The following is a 15,435-nucleotide window of genomic DNA, read 5'->3' on the forward strand; positions in this document are numbered from 1 at the left end:
AAATCGAGCGTGGCAAGGACCGAGTACTCCAGACCAGTTGGCCCGTCGTCACATTGGTCTTCTCCTTCTGGAGGGAGATACCGTCTACGAGGCTGTCGGGCCACTTCTCGAGCAGGCGCTCCTGGAAGGCCTACTGGTGGGAGCATCCAGCGATCTCTCTGAGCTCATCGTCAGAGTTGGTGGATGTCACCTGTGCGATAACTTAGCGAGTCGGTTGGTGAGAGAGGGAGGCAATGCTTACAGCCTGGGACTCATTGCGGCATCATCGTCAGTCGCAGGGACGACCGTCGACGACTGGCATGGCGCCTGAGACCAATGCTCCGCCACGTGACTGCGATCAGTCGTGGCACGGCCCCACGGGCCGGGCTCGTTTGGCCATTTCCCGACCTCTGGCCAAGATGGAACAGTCCTTTCCAATTCCTCGCGCAGGGCCACACACCGCGCTGTCGCAGTCCTTGCGACATTCTGGGCATCCGCGACATGGCGGGGAAGCAGCCGTCTTATCTGGACCGTGCACCAAGCGTCCGTGTCGGCTTCCCTGCTTCATTCGCGACTCGGTGGCAGCCGTTCGTGCTTTCAACTCCCGATGCTCTCCGTTGACCTTGATGCCCCGCTAGCTCCCGCTGTCTCTCACCCACTGGTCGCTCTCATCCACTGTAGATGGCTCAACCGGCATCTATCCACCTGGATATATATCACCGCCTGGCACCTCCTCCATCATCGCCCACGTCAATCCGTGGGTCTAAGTATGGCGCCTTTCGACCACACCGTGTCCGTCGGCATGCGATTTCCTCTCGCTCTCCACGCTCCGCAGGCCACACGCTGGTCCAGACCACCGAGCCTTAAAACTCCCCTCGACTGGCGAATGCTCCTCTGCTCCGATTCTCTCCATACCAGCTCCCTCCTCCCTGCGAACTTTCTCCGATGTCTTGCCTCAAGAGCACCCCCCATCTAGCTCCACGTACCCAGATATTAGCCGCTCTGGTCGGAGGACTGGGAGTCGTCACCGATGTCGTACTCGTCGACCAAGCACCTCAACACCAGGGATGGAAAAAGAGCTTCGCCAGTACCTTCAAGGCTCTTTCGTGCGAGTCACTTCTCGCGATTCGTGCATGGTCTCTCCGAAGCTCATGCTGTGTCGTAGGGATGACCCCTCTGCTCCTCGCGCTCCCGTTCGCATGGGCCGCCCATTGGGTCAAAACCTGGGGGCATGATACAACGTTTGCCCGTACGTCTCTCGCATACGACCAGCCTTTCAACTGGCTCATGTCCGACTCCAGTCTGCTTCATCGCCATGATCCCACTGCAGAAGATATTCGATTGGGGCGGAGAGCAACTGGGAGAATTCCTGAAAGAAGATCTACGAGATCTGGTAGTCATCACGCTAAGCAAGTAAGTTGGTCATCATAGGTCGACTTCATGTCGAGGCCAACGTATCATCGTGATAGTGCCGTAGAGGCCACCCTCTCTATCATACTACTTCTCAAGTGCGAGCTACGGCTCCTCCAGTCCACCATCGTTGGTACGTCTTTCATGCCATCTGACGAGCACCGTCGTAGTCATCGTTCGAGCTAGGAGTAGTGCTGCTGCATCTCCTCCTCATCCCTGGGATGCCGATTTTCTTATCTGGGGCGCGACACCACGATCAGCCCCTTCACGCCCAACATGCGAGCGTCAATACCACGCTACTCATGGTCGGGTACGTGAAACACCTAGATGGATGCCCGTATCTCAACATGATTCCAGAGTACTCTCTATGCTTGTTCCCACCGCCTTATTTGCCGCCCTAGACCGCGGATCGTCAAATAGCGGACAATCGGACTCCAACTCCGGGCTTCCTCCCGCCTTCGTACCCCTAGTCAGCGACACAGTCCGTCGAGATATATTGAGTATGAGTCGTGGCATATCCGTCGTGCTCATCGTAGCGTAGGTATTTCGTTCGCACGCATATAATCATCGCTGACCGCCGGCATTGTTAGGTATATTGTTTCCCGTATCTACCACCATGGCGTACTGCCGTCCACCCGGACTCGGAAGCTCGCACCTCCTGCGCGCCGGCCATCAACTCTTACCTTTTCACAAAGTCCTGCTCGGCCCGCCGCGTCTCGCGCAAACACTTCAGAACCACTGCTCGCGTCCAAAACTACTATGCCTGTGCATCCGTGGGCTTCATTCATTCTCCTCGTCGTTGCCGTTGCGCTCATGGCACCCACCGCCGAGTTTGTAAGCCCCTTCACGTTCCTATCAGCCACAAATACTGAGCGTACCGGTTGCAGCTCGTCTCGAGCATCGAAGACGTGCAAGAGACAAGTGGAATTCAGACGGAGTATGCATCCTTCCTCTTCTGTCACCGTTCGCATCCGTCTGACGTTGCGGCTGTCCAGGTGGTTCGGCCTCATCCTTCTCCCCGTCCTTTCCTTCTCCGGCGACGGGGTCGTTGCGATCCACAAGTTCCTCATCCGCACGCACAACGATCTCAAGGCCACGTTCCGGAGTAAGCGCGGCGGCTGCGACTCCGGACTCTCCACTGCCGAACAAGAGGGTGACGACGAGGAGTCGCTGGACCAGGAGTTCGCGCATGCGCGCCCGATCGACCTCAGCATCCAGTTCACGCTCTGGTGGATGCCGTTCCTCGTGCTCCTTGGCTGGTGGACCGACCGGCCCATGCACCTCCTCTTCGGTGCGTGCGCCGCGCCTTTCGCGGTCGGGTGAATTGATCTGGAGCATCCCACAGACTACTTCGAAGTCGCCGTCTTGTTCGGCGCTTCCTTCCTCGTCATCTGCGTTCTCAGCGACTCGAAGACGAACATGTCCGAAGGGCTGAACATGGTCTCGTTCTACGTGATGATTGTGAGTGCGCTCCGTGTACGCTCCGCGAACGCTTTTCTGATGTCGATGCTTGTGCAGGCCATTGCGACGTGGTTCTATCCAGGCCAGCCTCAGATTGAGTACATGTTGAACTGCCCGGGTAGTGTCGCGGAAGCCGTTGCTCGAGCAGCAGGCGGCATGGGAGAACTTGCTCCTTGATCTAGGCGAGGGAGCGCATGAGCCTCGCGCATGTTGTACAATTTGTGCTGTACGTCGATCCGAGAATATATACTGCGAGAGACATTTCGATGTTTACTGAGAGTTCAACCGTTCAAGAGCGAGCGAACGAAAATGACTACGAGAGTCTATGCTCACTGATGAGCTTGGCGCGCGAGGCGGTTGCAATCCAATTGACTGCGAGCCTCGGCGAGTCCGGCCTCCGATGGCTTTGAGATCACGATCGCACGTGACCACATCGCGAGGGAATGTCTCGAAATGAAGTTTACTTGAGCGCCGTCCTGTGTGGCTTACTAGTACTACCATCGCCCTCGCAGCAATACATCGTCACTTTCACTTCCACCTACTACCACGGCCTTGAACGTCCGAACAAACGACATGACGCATCCCACACAGATCGAATCCGTCAGTCAGTGGAACACCACCCTCCGAGCCGCGAAGGAGAAGGGCCAGGCGATCGTCGTCGACTTCTTCGCGACATGGTGCGGGCCGTGCAAGGTGCGTCCCCCTCTCCTTCACGCACCCGCACCCCCCGTGCACACCTCCCCCGCAGGCCATCGCGCCCTTCTACGAGCAGCTCGCGGCCCAGTTCCCGCACGGCGTCTTCCTCAAGGTCGACGTCGACAAGCTGGCCCCGATCGCCGCCAAGTACAGCGTCACCGCGATGCCCACCTTCGTCGTCATCACCCAGGCCGGCGTCGCCGACTCCCTCCGCGGCGCGGACCAGCGCGCGCTGCACGCGATGGTCGCGCGCCACGCCGCGGCGCCCGTGCTCCCCGCGGCGGCGGAGCGGCGAAGGAGGAGGGCAACAAGGCGTTCGCGGCGGCGGACTACGAGGCCGCGGCGGACGCGTACTCGCGCGCGATCGCGGCGGCGCCGCAGGCGGCGGTCCTGTACGGGAACAGGGCGTTCGCGTACATCAAGCGGGCGCGCGCGGAGGGCGTGGCGAAGGCGGAGCGGGAGGGCTGAGGGAGAAGGCGGTTGAGGACGCGAGGGCGGCGACGGTGCTGGACGAGAAGTGGGGGAAGGGGTGGGTGCGGATGGCGGAGGCCGCGCTGCTTGCGGAGGAAGAAGAGGGGATGAAGGCGATGAACGCGGCGTTGGAATCGCTGCAGAAAGCGGTCTCTGTGTCGGACGGGAAAGTGAAAGCAGGTGCGTCTTGTCTTTCTGGTGTTTTGCCTGCAATGCTGGAACAGATGTCGACGTCCGGATTTCAGAGGCTCAGAAGATGCTCGATACCCTCAAGGCCCGGTCAACGTCCCCATAACATATCGACCGCCGGGGTGTATCGTTAGTTGCATTCTGCTCTCATACTTGTATACCTTTCTTGTAGACATCACGGACTACAGCATGTTTTCGCCACATGGAGGGACATGAATAAGTCAGAGCCAGCTCTATCGTGTCCTTTCTCGATACTTAGTGCCAGTTGGAGAGACGTTCCCGCAGACTGTCTCCTGACAAACTGCGCTTGCAAATATTTGAGCACGCGCTTTTGTGAACCACGACCGTTGGATATCGGAGGCGGGCATGCATACCCGTTGGGCATACTCCGCGCTCCTTGAGTCGGACAAGCAGGGACTGACACACGAGAGGGAGTGGCCCGTATCAAACTGCCGGCCCCGATCGCTGTCGGGAGTTGCGTCTGCTGGTTCTTTCCTGCCCTCCCTTGTTCTTCCTAACAGCCACCATGGCTGCTACCGCCCACCCCCATTCTCAGTCCTTACTCATCCGACTATCTGCTGCGTGCACCGTACTCCGTTAATATGCCCCTCATGTCCCTGCTCTCGGTCCCATATCGTCTCTCCCCGCCGCAACATGTCGTCCACGCTGACCATCCATCACCTGAACGACTCGCGCTCCCAGCGGATTCTGTGGCTCGTGGTATGTCGCTTCCGCTGACTCTTCCTTGGCCGCGCTCCGCTCAATGTTACCGCTTTGGCGTTCAGGAGGAGCTCGATGTCCCGTACGAGATCAAGAAATATGCCTGCGGCGTTGACAGTAAAGCACCTGAGGATCTTAAGACGGTCAACCCACTCGGCGGCGCGCCAGTGATCACCGAGGAGGGCGCAATTTGCCTGAGAGCGGAGCAATTGTAGGTGCGTACCAGGGCCACCTCATCGAGCGTTCGTTCTGCTGCTCCTCGTGTTCGAGAGGTTACGAGTGCCTGAGGAAGAGGCCTCTGCTTGGGTGTTCATGCACACACGCTGATGTCGGATATGCGTCCATAGAGTACATCATCGCGAAGTACGGGGAAGGGCGCGCGCAGCCCCCCGAGTCCGGGAAGCTGGACAACCTCTACTGTAAGCCCTCTTCTCCACACATCCCTTGTTCACACCCGTGTGCTCCCATGACCATCCGACAGTCACCCACTACTCCGAGGCGTCCCTGATGCCGATGCTCGTGCAGAAGCTTCTGTTCAAAAAGATCCCCACCCAGGCCCCGTTCTTTATCCGTCCATTCCTCAACATCGTCTTCAGCAAGATCGACGCGGGGTACATGAGCCACGCCTCAAGCTGCACGCCGACATGGTGAGTGCTTCGCCTCTCGCGTGTGCAAGCCTCCGAGAAGTCTCCTGGGCCGTGCGCGTCGGGAGCCACTGTCTGACGAACGCGCGCCGGCAGATCGAGGAGCACCTGGAGAAGTGCGGGGACTGGACTGCGGGCGGCAGCGAGCCAACGGCGGCGGACTACATGATGGTGTTCAGTTTGGAGGCGTGGGGGAACTCGTCACCGTTTCCGTTCGGGCCGAAGACGAGGGAGTACGTGAACCGCGCGCACGCAAGGTGAGTCCATCACTTCTATGAAACAACTCGTCTCTGACCTTTGCGTGATCCTTGGACATGCAGGCCCGCATACAAGCGGGTAAGTTCTATGTCTACTATGATTTGGTCGAGTCCATTTATTGACGGTTTCGCAGGCACTCGAGAAGGGGGGTGAGTACAAGTACGCAAGAGATCTATGATCGCTCTTTGCGCCCTTCTACACTCCTGTACCACCTGTGTGCGAATCCTCTGGATTTATCGACCTGCTTAACATGGAGATCATATAGTACAACGTCGGTAGGGCTGCAGCGTGCGACAGCGCGGCGTGTTCGCACAACCTTGTACACTTGGATCCCTCTGGTGCCCCTCTCAGTCTTCCTCCACAAACGGCCGTTCGACGTTAGCCTCTGCTTCCACGTCATGACCCTCCGCAAGCCGCGCGATGAGCGCGTCCATGTCGTTCGCCGCCGCCTCCCGGATCTCCGCCGCATAGTCGAAGTTTGCGTCCACAGGAGCGCTCGTGTCCCAACCAGGCTCGTCGCCGCTCCACCCGCCGTGCTGGTGGACGTAGTTCAAAAATCCGCGCCAGACCGGGTCGATCGAGAGCACGTCCGAGTCGCCGATGACGACCAGGAGGCCCTTGGCGCGGGTGACGGCCACTGGACGCGGCGGAGGTCAGCGCTTCAGCCGTGCTTGCATGCATGCGGGGGACGAGTATGATGGGGGCTCGAACGTACCGTTGAAGCGACGCGGGTTGCTGACGAAGCCCAGCGTGAACTTGGCGTCGTACGAAAGCAGGTCCCGGCTGCTCCGGACGGTGGAGATGAAGATGACGGGACGTTCCTGAGGTGACGCCGAACGAAGGTCAGGTCGACGGGCAGGACCACGGAGAAGGAAAGAACGCGTACTTGGCCTTGGATTTGCTCCACACTGCAAACAGTGACGCCTTCGATCTTTGACGTCTTAAGAAGCATGCGTATCTTCCGTGCTTGTGCGTAGTACGGGGTTATAACGGCGATATCTTCGGGACCTGTGTTCACGAGGAACGGCTAAGCGTGCGGTCCTCGATGAGGAGACGGTAGCACCGACAGGAAAGGTACTCACGAACGGGGTGGGCAGCGTCACGAAGCACCAGCTTTATGCGCTCGACAGTCTCCGTCGCCTCAAGAATATTGAAGTACGAGGGAGAAGAGGCTTCGCGCTCGTTCTCGCCCGAGACATGCTGGAACACCACCGGAAAGCGCAGGTTGACGAGCTGCGCCGAACCGAGGAAGGCGTCGGTAGCCTCCGGATCGGCGCACGCTTCCAAGTCGCCGTCGTAGAATTGGTTGTTGGGGTATTGCAAGATCGCCTCGTGAGACCGGAAGTTCTTCACGAGCTTGACGAAGCTGAAGCAGCGCGATGCAAGGAGGGTGTCAGAACGGGGCGACGACGGCAAACGGATCGGCTTACGCGCGGTTGGGCGCCATCGCGCTCGTGTACACCGACTGTTCCATGATCCTCTCGAGGTAGCTCTTCGCGAGCCCGAAGTGGCGGGCTATGCTCGATCGAATGACCGGCCCGAGCTGCTTGGGGTCCCCCGCGAGGACGACGCGCGTGTCCGCGCTCGAGATGATCTTGATCGCTTGCAAGACTTCAGGTTCGGACGCCTGCCCTGCTTCGTCTACGAAGATATGGGAGAAGTGGCCGGTAGGCATCCCTACGTTGTACGGGAACGATGCGTTGCCGCACGTGGAGACGATCACCCTGTAGGAGCAGAGTTGCTCGAGCGACGGCAACGCGAAGAGGTGGCCACGGAAGAGCGAGTAAGGGACAAGGTCAGCAGGCAGGAGCCTCTGGATGCGGTGGATCGCGTTGCACCGGAACATATCGTTGGGCGTGAGAGCCACGGAGAGCCTCTGAGCGATGAGGTCGGCCGCACTGTTGCTGGGCGCACAGGCCAGGACCTTCGTGGTGGGATCGCGGTGGAGGACTTGACGAATTGATTCGACCAGCGTGATGGTCTTCCCGGTTCCGGGACTGTGATGCGCGCGTCAATGGGATGCTGATACAGACGAGGAAAATACTGCTCACGGGCCGAAGATCACGAACGGGGGCGCCACCGGTTGGAGACTCACGATCAGCTTGACAGCCTGCAGCTGGGCCGAGTTCAAAGCAACGAGAGGGTTGAAGGTCGTAATGTTGTCGGGTTGAGGGGTGCTTAAGATCCCTTGGTCGTCTAGGTGCGGGAACAGAAGTCGCTGGGCAGAAAGAGACGGTACCGATAAAGCTTGATGTTGCCGACGAAGAGGGATGCGGTTGTACTCGAATCGAATGTTGTACCGTGAGGCACCATCAAAGGACGAGTGGAACGATACACAGATATCTTCGTTTCGCACAATGTGTACGAATCCTCGATGCGTTGGTCCGGTGGAATCCGCTTTGCGCAAAGCCTGGGCGAGGATGATGTCGCCTAACGTGAAGGGTTAAGTTGTAGATGTCACACTATCGAAAGAACCAGTGACTTACCGACGACAACGCTTGGTCGTTTCTCTGCAAGTCCAGGAACATTGACGCTAACCAAGTTTGAACCAACGTAAGCCATGGGGATGGCTTGAGTGATACTGGCGGTGCTTACGTGTGAAGCCGTCCGGATTCTCTCCTGAACTTTACAGAACGCATGTCATACATGCGTAAATCGTCTCTAGAGAGCATATTAGGACGTCTGCGAGTAGCATTTAGTGGGGTACATACATGATGCGGGCCTCCTCCGCCCATAATAGATGCGTGAAGTGATCCAGGTGAGTCTCGAGAGACAGCTCATTTGCAAAGTACATTTCTTCTAATTGCTGGAGTACTGTTCGCGTTGCTCCTTTTGATAGGAGATCCGAGAGCGCCTTGGGAACGCACGCCTTTGGGAGAGATTGTACCCATGGTGCGGAGTCGACAGCCTCCGGAGGTCGCTCTCCTTCAACGGTCGCTCCCCCGTGTCTCCATCGTGTACGCTTCTGCTTAACGAACTTCTTCGACGCCTGCAAAAGCTTGTGGTCCTCCGCGCGGCCGACCATCGCCATTAGCTTCCGACGAACCCGAAAGGTGCCCTGAATTGGGCCCGTTGTCGACTCGAGATCAATGGCCAAAACCTCGGCGAATTTGCCGCGGTGATTGGGGTTGAAGTGCACTGTTATCTCGACGGGTTCGAGCGGCGTCAGTGTGTCTTCTTGCAGAGGCCATGAGACGGTAAAGCTGAACTTTTTGTATCAGAATCGGTAGAGACATGTGGGAGTAAAAGCACGACGTACGATTTGGATGGCTTGTTGTTGCCAGCATTGGGGTACGCCGCTATTTTGCGGATGACCAATCCAGCGGTCTTCGGAACCATGAGCACGACACGCGAGTCCTGGGTCGTCGACGCGTGTTCCAGATCTACAAGCCCGAAGTCCAAGCCTTCGGGGTGTGACATGGTCGCCACTTCTCGAAGGGCGGTCTCCTGTTCATACTCCGTTCTCCATAGTACGATGAGTTGAGTTCTGATGTGATACGTTCCGGAGAGATGGTTGTTCCAGCTGTCCATAGGGAAGCGATTATTGCAGACAGTACAGTAGCCCAGCTTCTCATTGGGTTTACCGGGTATTTCCGGGATAATATGTTCACCAGGATGCCTGTCGCTGGCGTGTTGGAGCCACGACGATTGATCCGGGAGGGTGATGGCACAGGCTGGGCACTGGAGGGCGACACGTGCCTGAACTTCATCTATTCGACTGTGGTGTTTTGGATCTTGAAAGTGATTGAGAGACAAATTTCGATTCATGAATAACTTAGCGCAGGGGATACATATAGAATGGAGCCCATGGGAGAACGCGCACGAGTTGATATCCTCGCACTGACCGGCCAATACCTGTGCAGGACAGAAGCGCTTGATATTGATGGGAGGCATGAATACTTGAGTACTAAGTCGCGGGATGGCAGAGTTCAACGTGAGGATGGAGATGGAAAGAGGACGGCGACGAGGGAGATGATGAGGGCACAGTGCAGATGGCGCTGTGCTGCGGTAGCTTCCACAGTCTCACGTTCAAAAGAACGGAAACCTAGACTGTGGAGCTTACTTGAACGCTGAATGTCAAGGGCGATCACGAGGTGACATGGCTCACGTAGTCATCCAATCTGGAACCATGCGTCGATATCTGGGCTTTAGTCATTGAATATTGAACCTTCGGAGCGCCCATACGTGATACGCACTTGGAAAGAAGCGTTGGAATATCGCTCAGGAGACGTCTTGTTCCACTCTTGATCAGATCCATCTCTCGGGGCCATTTTCCATCGCAGTGCATCTTCGTTAAATCTGGAATTGGTAATCGTTTCCTATTGGCACAACGACTTGGCGATTTAGCCTGTTTCGCCCCCGACGTCGACCAAGGACGAACTCAAGCCTCGAGCGGCGGCGTGTGCATCTCCGCTATCCCGGGCGGATACAAACGCGTCCACCATCTCTGCGAGGCGCCGCACCTCCTTGACTTCGTCCGGCGTCAGCTTCAGCTCGAGCGCGCCGAGGTTCTCCTTCCAGTTCTGTTCCACCAAAGCGCATCAGCATATCCGTTGTCCCTCGTTTGGAATAGCAACGACACGACGGACCGCGTCTTTCGTCGACCCGGGAATGGGGATGACGTCGAAGTCCTGGGGATGTAGCCACGCGAGCGCAACCTGACCCGCAGTCGCGTCGTGCGTTTCCCTATCTTCGCCAGGTCGCCGACGATCGCGTGAATGTTCGGGAAGTTGACGGCAGAGTAGCGCGGAACCTTGCGCCGCTGGGTGCTTGCCAAAGCCAAACATGTATATAGTCAGCTTGCGTACAAAGTAAACAAAATGAGCGAGCGACTCATGTAGCGACCAGTGAGCAGCCTGGAGGCGAGTGGCGAGGACGCGATGAGGCAACACCGAGCTCGCGCGCGGTAGCGAGTCTTCTCGTCCTCGATGCCGAGCATGAAGGGCGAGCACTCGACTTGTACGGCGGCGATTGGGTACACGGCGTGCGCTCGGCGCAGAGTCGAAGCTGGGGCTTCGGTGAGTCCGAGGTACTTGGTCTTGCCTTGTCTAGAATGGTCTCTAAATAGGCACAGAAGCAATAGACTTGAAAGGCATTTTGAACGCAGTTGACCAACTCTGCCATCGCGCCGAAGGAAACCTATATTATGTGACGAAGTCAGCGCTGGCCTACCTGAATCGCTAGCGCGTACAACCCACCTACGTATACAGTGATTTGCAGGATCTTGGCCAGGTCATCGCAGAATCTTGATCATAGTGTGGTCGTCATACAAATGCGATTGTACGCCGCTCCATTGATCTTCTAGTAGCCACATAGGAAAAAAGCACTATGCAACATCAACGGGGTGACGTACTGGGTTGCTCGGCTGAATTGCCCTGGACGGACTCGTACCGATGGCCATCTGCATTTGTTGAAGGTCGTAGTGGTTACGACCCTTGAAGATCGGATATGTAACAAGCTAAAAGCTAATCGAAGCTCATTGATGGGCGATGCCACGGCGTGAGCGACCTTCAGTATACTCGTGTCCTATGTTGTCGAATCCCAGTGTTGAACTGCCGAGTCCGGCGCTGGAAACCATATATAATCAACAAACCGGCTAGTGACGGATGGTGGCGAGCATGATACGCACTGTAGGGATTACGACAGTAGGATATGATGGTGTTTTGACATCAATCCACATGGTTGGAAAGGGTGGGGGCTACTACTATCAATGGGGATTGCGCAGGAAAAAACTGGACAGACTTACGACGCGACCAGTTGCCCTTCCCTCGTTTTCCCTGCTCTTCAAAAGAGCTACTATGCGTGCGTAATCTCGCGGTATAGTCAGCTGGCGACGCTGTCGCTCGACGCAGAAGGGTTCTAGACATGGGTCAGATGGGTTGCAAAGCGAAGATAACAGCGAAACGCACCTTCGTCCCACGCAGGAACACGGTACTGGAAGTATCGTACGCTCCGGAATTCCGGGAGCCCGCGAAGAGATGGAGGAAACCAGTGATCAGCATATGCCTGCCCGGCTTTGTCGAGGGAAAGGTCCGGCGCTTTGAGGCCACGTTGCACGACTGCGAGTCGGCACGGCAGAAGCCATATGTCGGGGATTCGTCCCTCTCGCCATAGATTGGGATGAGTTCGGGGCTATCGACGAGGTCATAGCGCATGAAGTACGTGGAAGCGCAGTCGACCCCATCGTCTTCTCGTACAACTGATTGCCCAAACCCATACGCCTTGACGCAGAGGTGAGCCAAGGCCTCCGAAGTGAACAAAAAACCTCCAAAGTATATTGTCATAGAACTGGTGTGCAAGGGGTAAGTGGCGTGGGGAGGTAGACAGTTGAGAGTTGTGAATTGGCGCCTTTCGCGATGAGCTTCAGCGCTTCAGTTGTGCAAGGACCAGTGGCGGAGCTTGAATTTACAAGCCGGAATCAAAGTTTTCCGACTGCACGCCGGCCACTGCCGGCCACCGGCAGAGCCACTGTTCTGAGCGCTACAAAACGGTGCCTCCCCTCGGCGCCAAAGCCATCTCTCTTGAGTCGCCTTCCATTGATCATCACTCCTTTCACTGCTGGACAGTACCCCTCACAAGGCAAGCGTCGAATGTATGCGGTAGATCGCATTGCAGCGGGAAATGCATCCGTGGGCGTGAGCCCAACGGAGAGTCTCTGCGCGATGAGATCCGGTACACTGTTGCTGCCAGGTGCGCTAAAACTAGAAAGAAGAGTTCGAGGATCTGTCGAGAGATGTCTCGTTTCACACCCGTATTGTCTTTGTCGTCTGTGCGCATCAATTGATTCTGTGGGTCGTTTATGTACAACAGTTTGGCATATCTGTCCGGTTCACTCCCTTCTAGAACGAGCTCAGGTTGTGAGCGACGGAGTGTCCGCGAACAGCATCTCAGCCAGTCCAGGCGGGTACCGCGCGCCCGGCAACGCATCCGCCATCTCAGCGATGCGCCGCACTTCCTCAGCCTCATCCGGCGTCAGCGTCAACTCCAGTGCGCCCAGGTTTTCTTTCAAGTTCTGATTCGTCCCCATACATCAGTACGCCTGTTACCTCGATAGACTGAAAACATGGAAAGACCCACCGCGATCTTGGTTGACCCAGGGATGGGAATCACGTCGGGGCCCTGCGCGAGGAGCCACGCAAGTGCGACCTGGCCCGCGGTCGCGCCGTGCGCTTTTCCGATCTTCGCGAGGTCGTCGGCGATGGCAAGGATGTTCGGGAAATTGGCGGCAGAGTAGCGCGGGACACTGCGCCGGAAGTCGTCGGGGGGCAAGTCATCCGGGCTGCGCTGTTCGACGTTACCCAACGTACCCAGGAACGTGATCAGCGGCTCGGGGCAGATGGGGCGGGCGCGGACGCGGACTACTCACGTAGCGGCCAGTGATCAACCCGCGGCCGAGGGGCGAGTACGCGACGATGGCGACACCGAGCTCGCGCGCGGCGGCGAGCAGGCCGATCTTCTCGTCCTCGATGTCGAGCACGAAGGGCGAGTACTCGACTTGCACGGCTGCAATAGGGTGGACGGCGTGGGCGCGGCGAAGAGTTGAAGCGGAGACTTCGGAGAGACCGATGTACTTGGTTTTTCCTTGTCTAGTGGTTCTAGGTGAGTCTCGAAGCAATAGGTCAAAGAGGGTTCTTGAACGTACTTGACTAACTCTGCCATCGCGCCGACGGTAACCTATATGACGAAGTCAGCGTTGGCCTATCCGGCTAGCTACTAGTGTAGGCTGCATACCTCGATAGGCACCGTGGGGTCAGGTCTATAACGGTGGCGGTCAGTTTATGACAGAAAAATCGTATTAATGATGTTATATGCACCGATGGAAATAGTAGAGATCAACGGAGTCTACACCCAGGCGCGAGAGCGACTTCGCCATTGATGCGTGGACGTATTCCGGATCGCCGCTGATAGGCTTCTTAGCATCAGGGTTCCCGATGGTGAACCCGAACTTGGTGGCGAGGAAGATCTCATTCCTCTTCCCTGTCTTCTTGAACCTTCAAGTAGACGAATATATTGAGCACAACTGTTGCAGGGAAACGAGGGGTATAGGACGCACCACGCGCCAATCGTGTCTTCACTGTCGGCATAGATGTCCGCCGTGTCCCAGTTGGTGCACCCCATTTCGTACAAGGCGTCAAGGACCTGTGTGGGTGGATAACGGCGTAAATAAATAGGGGCTACCGAGGCGACAAGATACCACCGACTTTGAAGCGCTCCTCCTGCGAGAGGTGGTCGCCGTACACAGCGCCGAGACCCATGGCGCCGTAGCCCATAGCACAGACGTCTGTGGTGCCAATCTTGCGAGTGGGGAGTTTCGATGGAGCCATGCTGTTGTGTGTGAATCTGGGTGAGTCTGCTTGGAGTCTGCCATCTCCTGAGGATATATACCAACCCACCGTGGTGATGACTAATATAATACCGTGAGAACAGACACTGACGTATGCACAGTGCAGTCCATCGGGTTGATCCTGGACCGTAAGACGACGATTGATAATATCTACGTGGAGGGCCGGAAACTGGCACATCACACTTTCGTGGATACACATTTGTGGGACTCGGTCAGGTTGTCGCGGCAAACGGATCGTTGATCGAACGGTGGCCGACATACCCAAGACATACCTACTTGGACATGACCTCGATGGTAGTCGTAAGTGGACCATGGTACAGTGTGCAGCGATGGACTGAACAACGTACTAGGTTCTGCGGTTAAACTTGTGCTGAACACGAAACGGGACAATCACCGGCGCGGAGTGGAAACCCTCTCCGGTCGGAAGCAACAAAGGCGCATGTATGTAAGTACGTGAATATATATTCGTACCGTTCGCCCAACGCAGGCCAATTTCCCTGGGGGAAATAAGGGGCGCTTAAAGGGGAGCACATGACTCCATCTGGCGCCCGAGACCAGCTGCCAACCAAAATACAAATGCGTTGGATCGGAGTCGAACATGCTCACATATAGAACACCTGCACGCTTTACCAACTACGCCACAACCCCAATGCCAAGTGCCACATTATATATTTCATGTCCTGTTATCTTACATCCAGGGCAATAAACTTGATCTCTGGCCAATTTCTTGCGGGCGCTTGTCGCCCCGCGCTCGCCGCCCCGCCGGCGCCTCCCGCCTCCGCCACCCGTGCTCATCGTTCCAGACAGCGAGCTCACTGTCCCTGCGCCCTGCCTCTCCCTCCCCTCCGTTTCCTTCCGTTCTTTTTGTGATATCCTCGCATTTAAAATGCGCGCTCAATGGTGAATACAGCGATACATGTGTATGTCACATCACTGTACAGTATGTCATTCTGAAATAACATGTGACATCATACCGCCACCTCTGCAGTTATTCACCTGCTACCTCAAGATTAAACCAGCTATCACATACGACCATTTTATGCAGAAGTTATTCTATCAATGGAATGCGTGCATATGTTTCTATGTTGCACGCATTGTGAGAGGTGTAAGGGCTCAGTGCAGGCACATCCAGCCCGCTGTAGCTACTGTATTGTGTACCATTGAGCGCGCATTTTAAATGCGAGGATATCGCAAAAAGAACGGAAGGAAACGGAGGGGAGGGAGAGGCAGGGCGCAGGAACAGTGAGCTCGCTGTCTGGAACG

The 15,435-nt window shown here is 56.7% G+C and overlaps 6 protein-coding genes across 6 annotated transcripts; 3 read left to right on the forward strand and 3 right to left on the reverse strand.

The window, feature by feature from the left end:
- Window positions 1-1,146: 1,146 nt before the first annotated feature.
- On the forward strand, window positions 1,147-3,027 carry BXZ73DRAFT_90330 (uncharacterized protein; the record flags this gene model as incomplete). The annotated part of the gene is made up of 10 exons (XM_048025599.1): window positions 1,147-1,228; window positions 1,281-1,392; window positions 1,449-1,522; window positions 1,576-1,699; window positions 1,747-1,926; window positions 1,980-2,223; window positions 2,277-2,326; window positions 2,385-2,680; window positions 2,735-2,850; window positions 2,908-3,027. The coding sequence occupies 10 exons, from the start codon at window positions 1,147-1,149 to the stop codon at window positions 3,025-3,027; spliced, it is 1,398 nt and encodes a 465-aa protein (XP_047877507.1).
- A 396-nt stretch (window positions 3,028-3,423) lies between these two features.
- BXZ73DRAFT_90331 (thioredoxin-domain-containing protein) lies at window positions 3,424-4,312 on the forward strand (the record flags this gene model as incomplete). Its single annotated transcript, XM_048025600.1, has 5 exons — window positions 3,424-3,543; window positions 3,599-3,814; window positions 3,844-3,987; window positions 4,023-4,197; window positions 4,242-4,312. The coding sequence occupies 5 exons, from the start codon at window positions 3,424-3,426 to the stop codon at window positions 4,310-4,312; spliced, it is 726 nt and encodes a 241-aa protein (XP_047877508.1).
- A 548-nt stretch (window positions 4,313-4,860) lies between these two features.
- Window positions 4,861-6,006, forward strand: BXZ73DRAFT_101905 (thioredoxin-like protein; the record flags this gene model as incomplete). The annotated part of the gene is made up of 8 exons (XM_048015052.1): window positions 4,861-4,926; window positions 4,992-5,093; window positions 5,153-5,168; window positions 5,274-5,345; window positions 5,408-5,537; window positions 5,603-5,827; window positions 5,891-5,906; window positions 5,962-6,006. 8 exons carry the CDS (start codon window positions 4,861-4,863, stop codon window positions 6,004-6,006), a joined length of 672 nt encoding a protein of 223 aa, XP_047877509.1.
- A 169-nt stretch (window positions 6,007-6,175) lies between these two features.
- On the reverse strand, window positions 6,176-9,596 carry BXZ73DRAFT_47693 (P-loop containing nucleoside triphosphate hydrolase protein; the record flags this gene model as incomplete). The annotated part of the gene is made up of 10 exons (XM_048019920.1): window positions 6,176-6,465; window positions 6,544-6,649; window positions 6,715-6,836; window positions 6,911-7,194; window positions 7,259-7,825; window positions 7,880-8,258; window positions 8,315-8,361; window positions 8,424-8,489; window positions 8,540-9,036; window positions 9,081-9,596. The coding sequence occupies 10 exons, from the start codon at window positions 9,594-9,596 to the stop codon at window positions 6,176-6,178; spliced, it is 2,874 nt and encodes a 957-aa protein (XP_047877510.1).
- Window positions 9,597-10,171: 575 nt separating this feature from the next.
- On the reverse strand, window positions 10,172-12,112 carry BXZ73DRAFT_101907 (NADP-dependent oxidoreductase domain-containing protein; the record flags this gene model as incomplete). Its single annotated transcript, XM_048015053.1, has 6 exons — window positions 10,172-10,351; window positions 10,418-10,514; window positions 10,637-10,888; window positions 10,945-10,967; window positions 11,664-11,687; window positions 11,738-12,112. 6 exons carry the CDS (start codon window positions 12,110-12,112, stop codon window positions 10,172-10,174), a joined length of 951 nt encoding a protein of 316 aa, XP_047877511.1.
- Window positions 12,113-12,678: 566 nt separating this feature from the next.
- On the reverse strand, window positions 12,679-14,152 carry BXZ73DRAFT_101908 (Aldo/keto reductase; the record flags this gene model as incomplete). The annotated part of the gene is made up of 8 exons (XM_048015054.1): window positions 12,679-12,840; window positions 12,906-13,112; window positions 13,195-13,414; window positions 13,471-13,502; window positions 13,560-13,584; window positions 13,643-13,819; window positions 13,882-13,967; window positions 14,030-14,152. 8 exons carry the CDS (start codon window positions 14,150-14,152, stop codon window positions 12,679-12,681), a joined length of 1,032 nt encoding a protein of 343 aa, XP_047877512.1.
- Between the last annotated feature and the right edge of the window lie 1,283 nt (window positions 14,153-15,435).

The sequence above is a fragment of the Epithele typhae genome (assembly GCF_022376455.1).
Source record: "Epithele typhae strain CBS 203.58 chromosome Unknown BXZ73scaffold_27, whole genome shotgun sequence".
Taxonomy (NCBI): Eukaryota; Fungi; Basidiomycota; class Agaricomycetes; order Polyporales; family Epitheliaceae; genus Epithele; species Epithele typhae.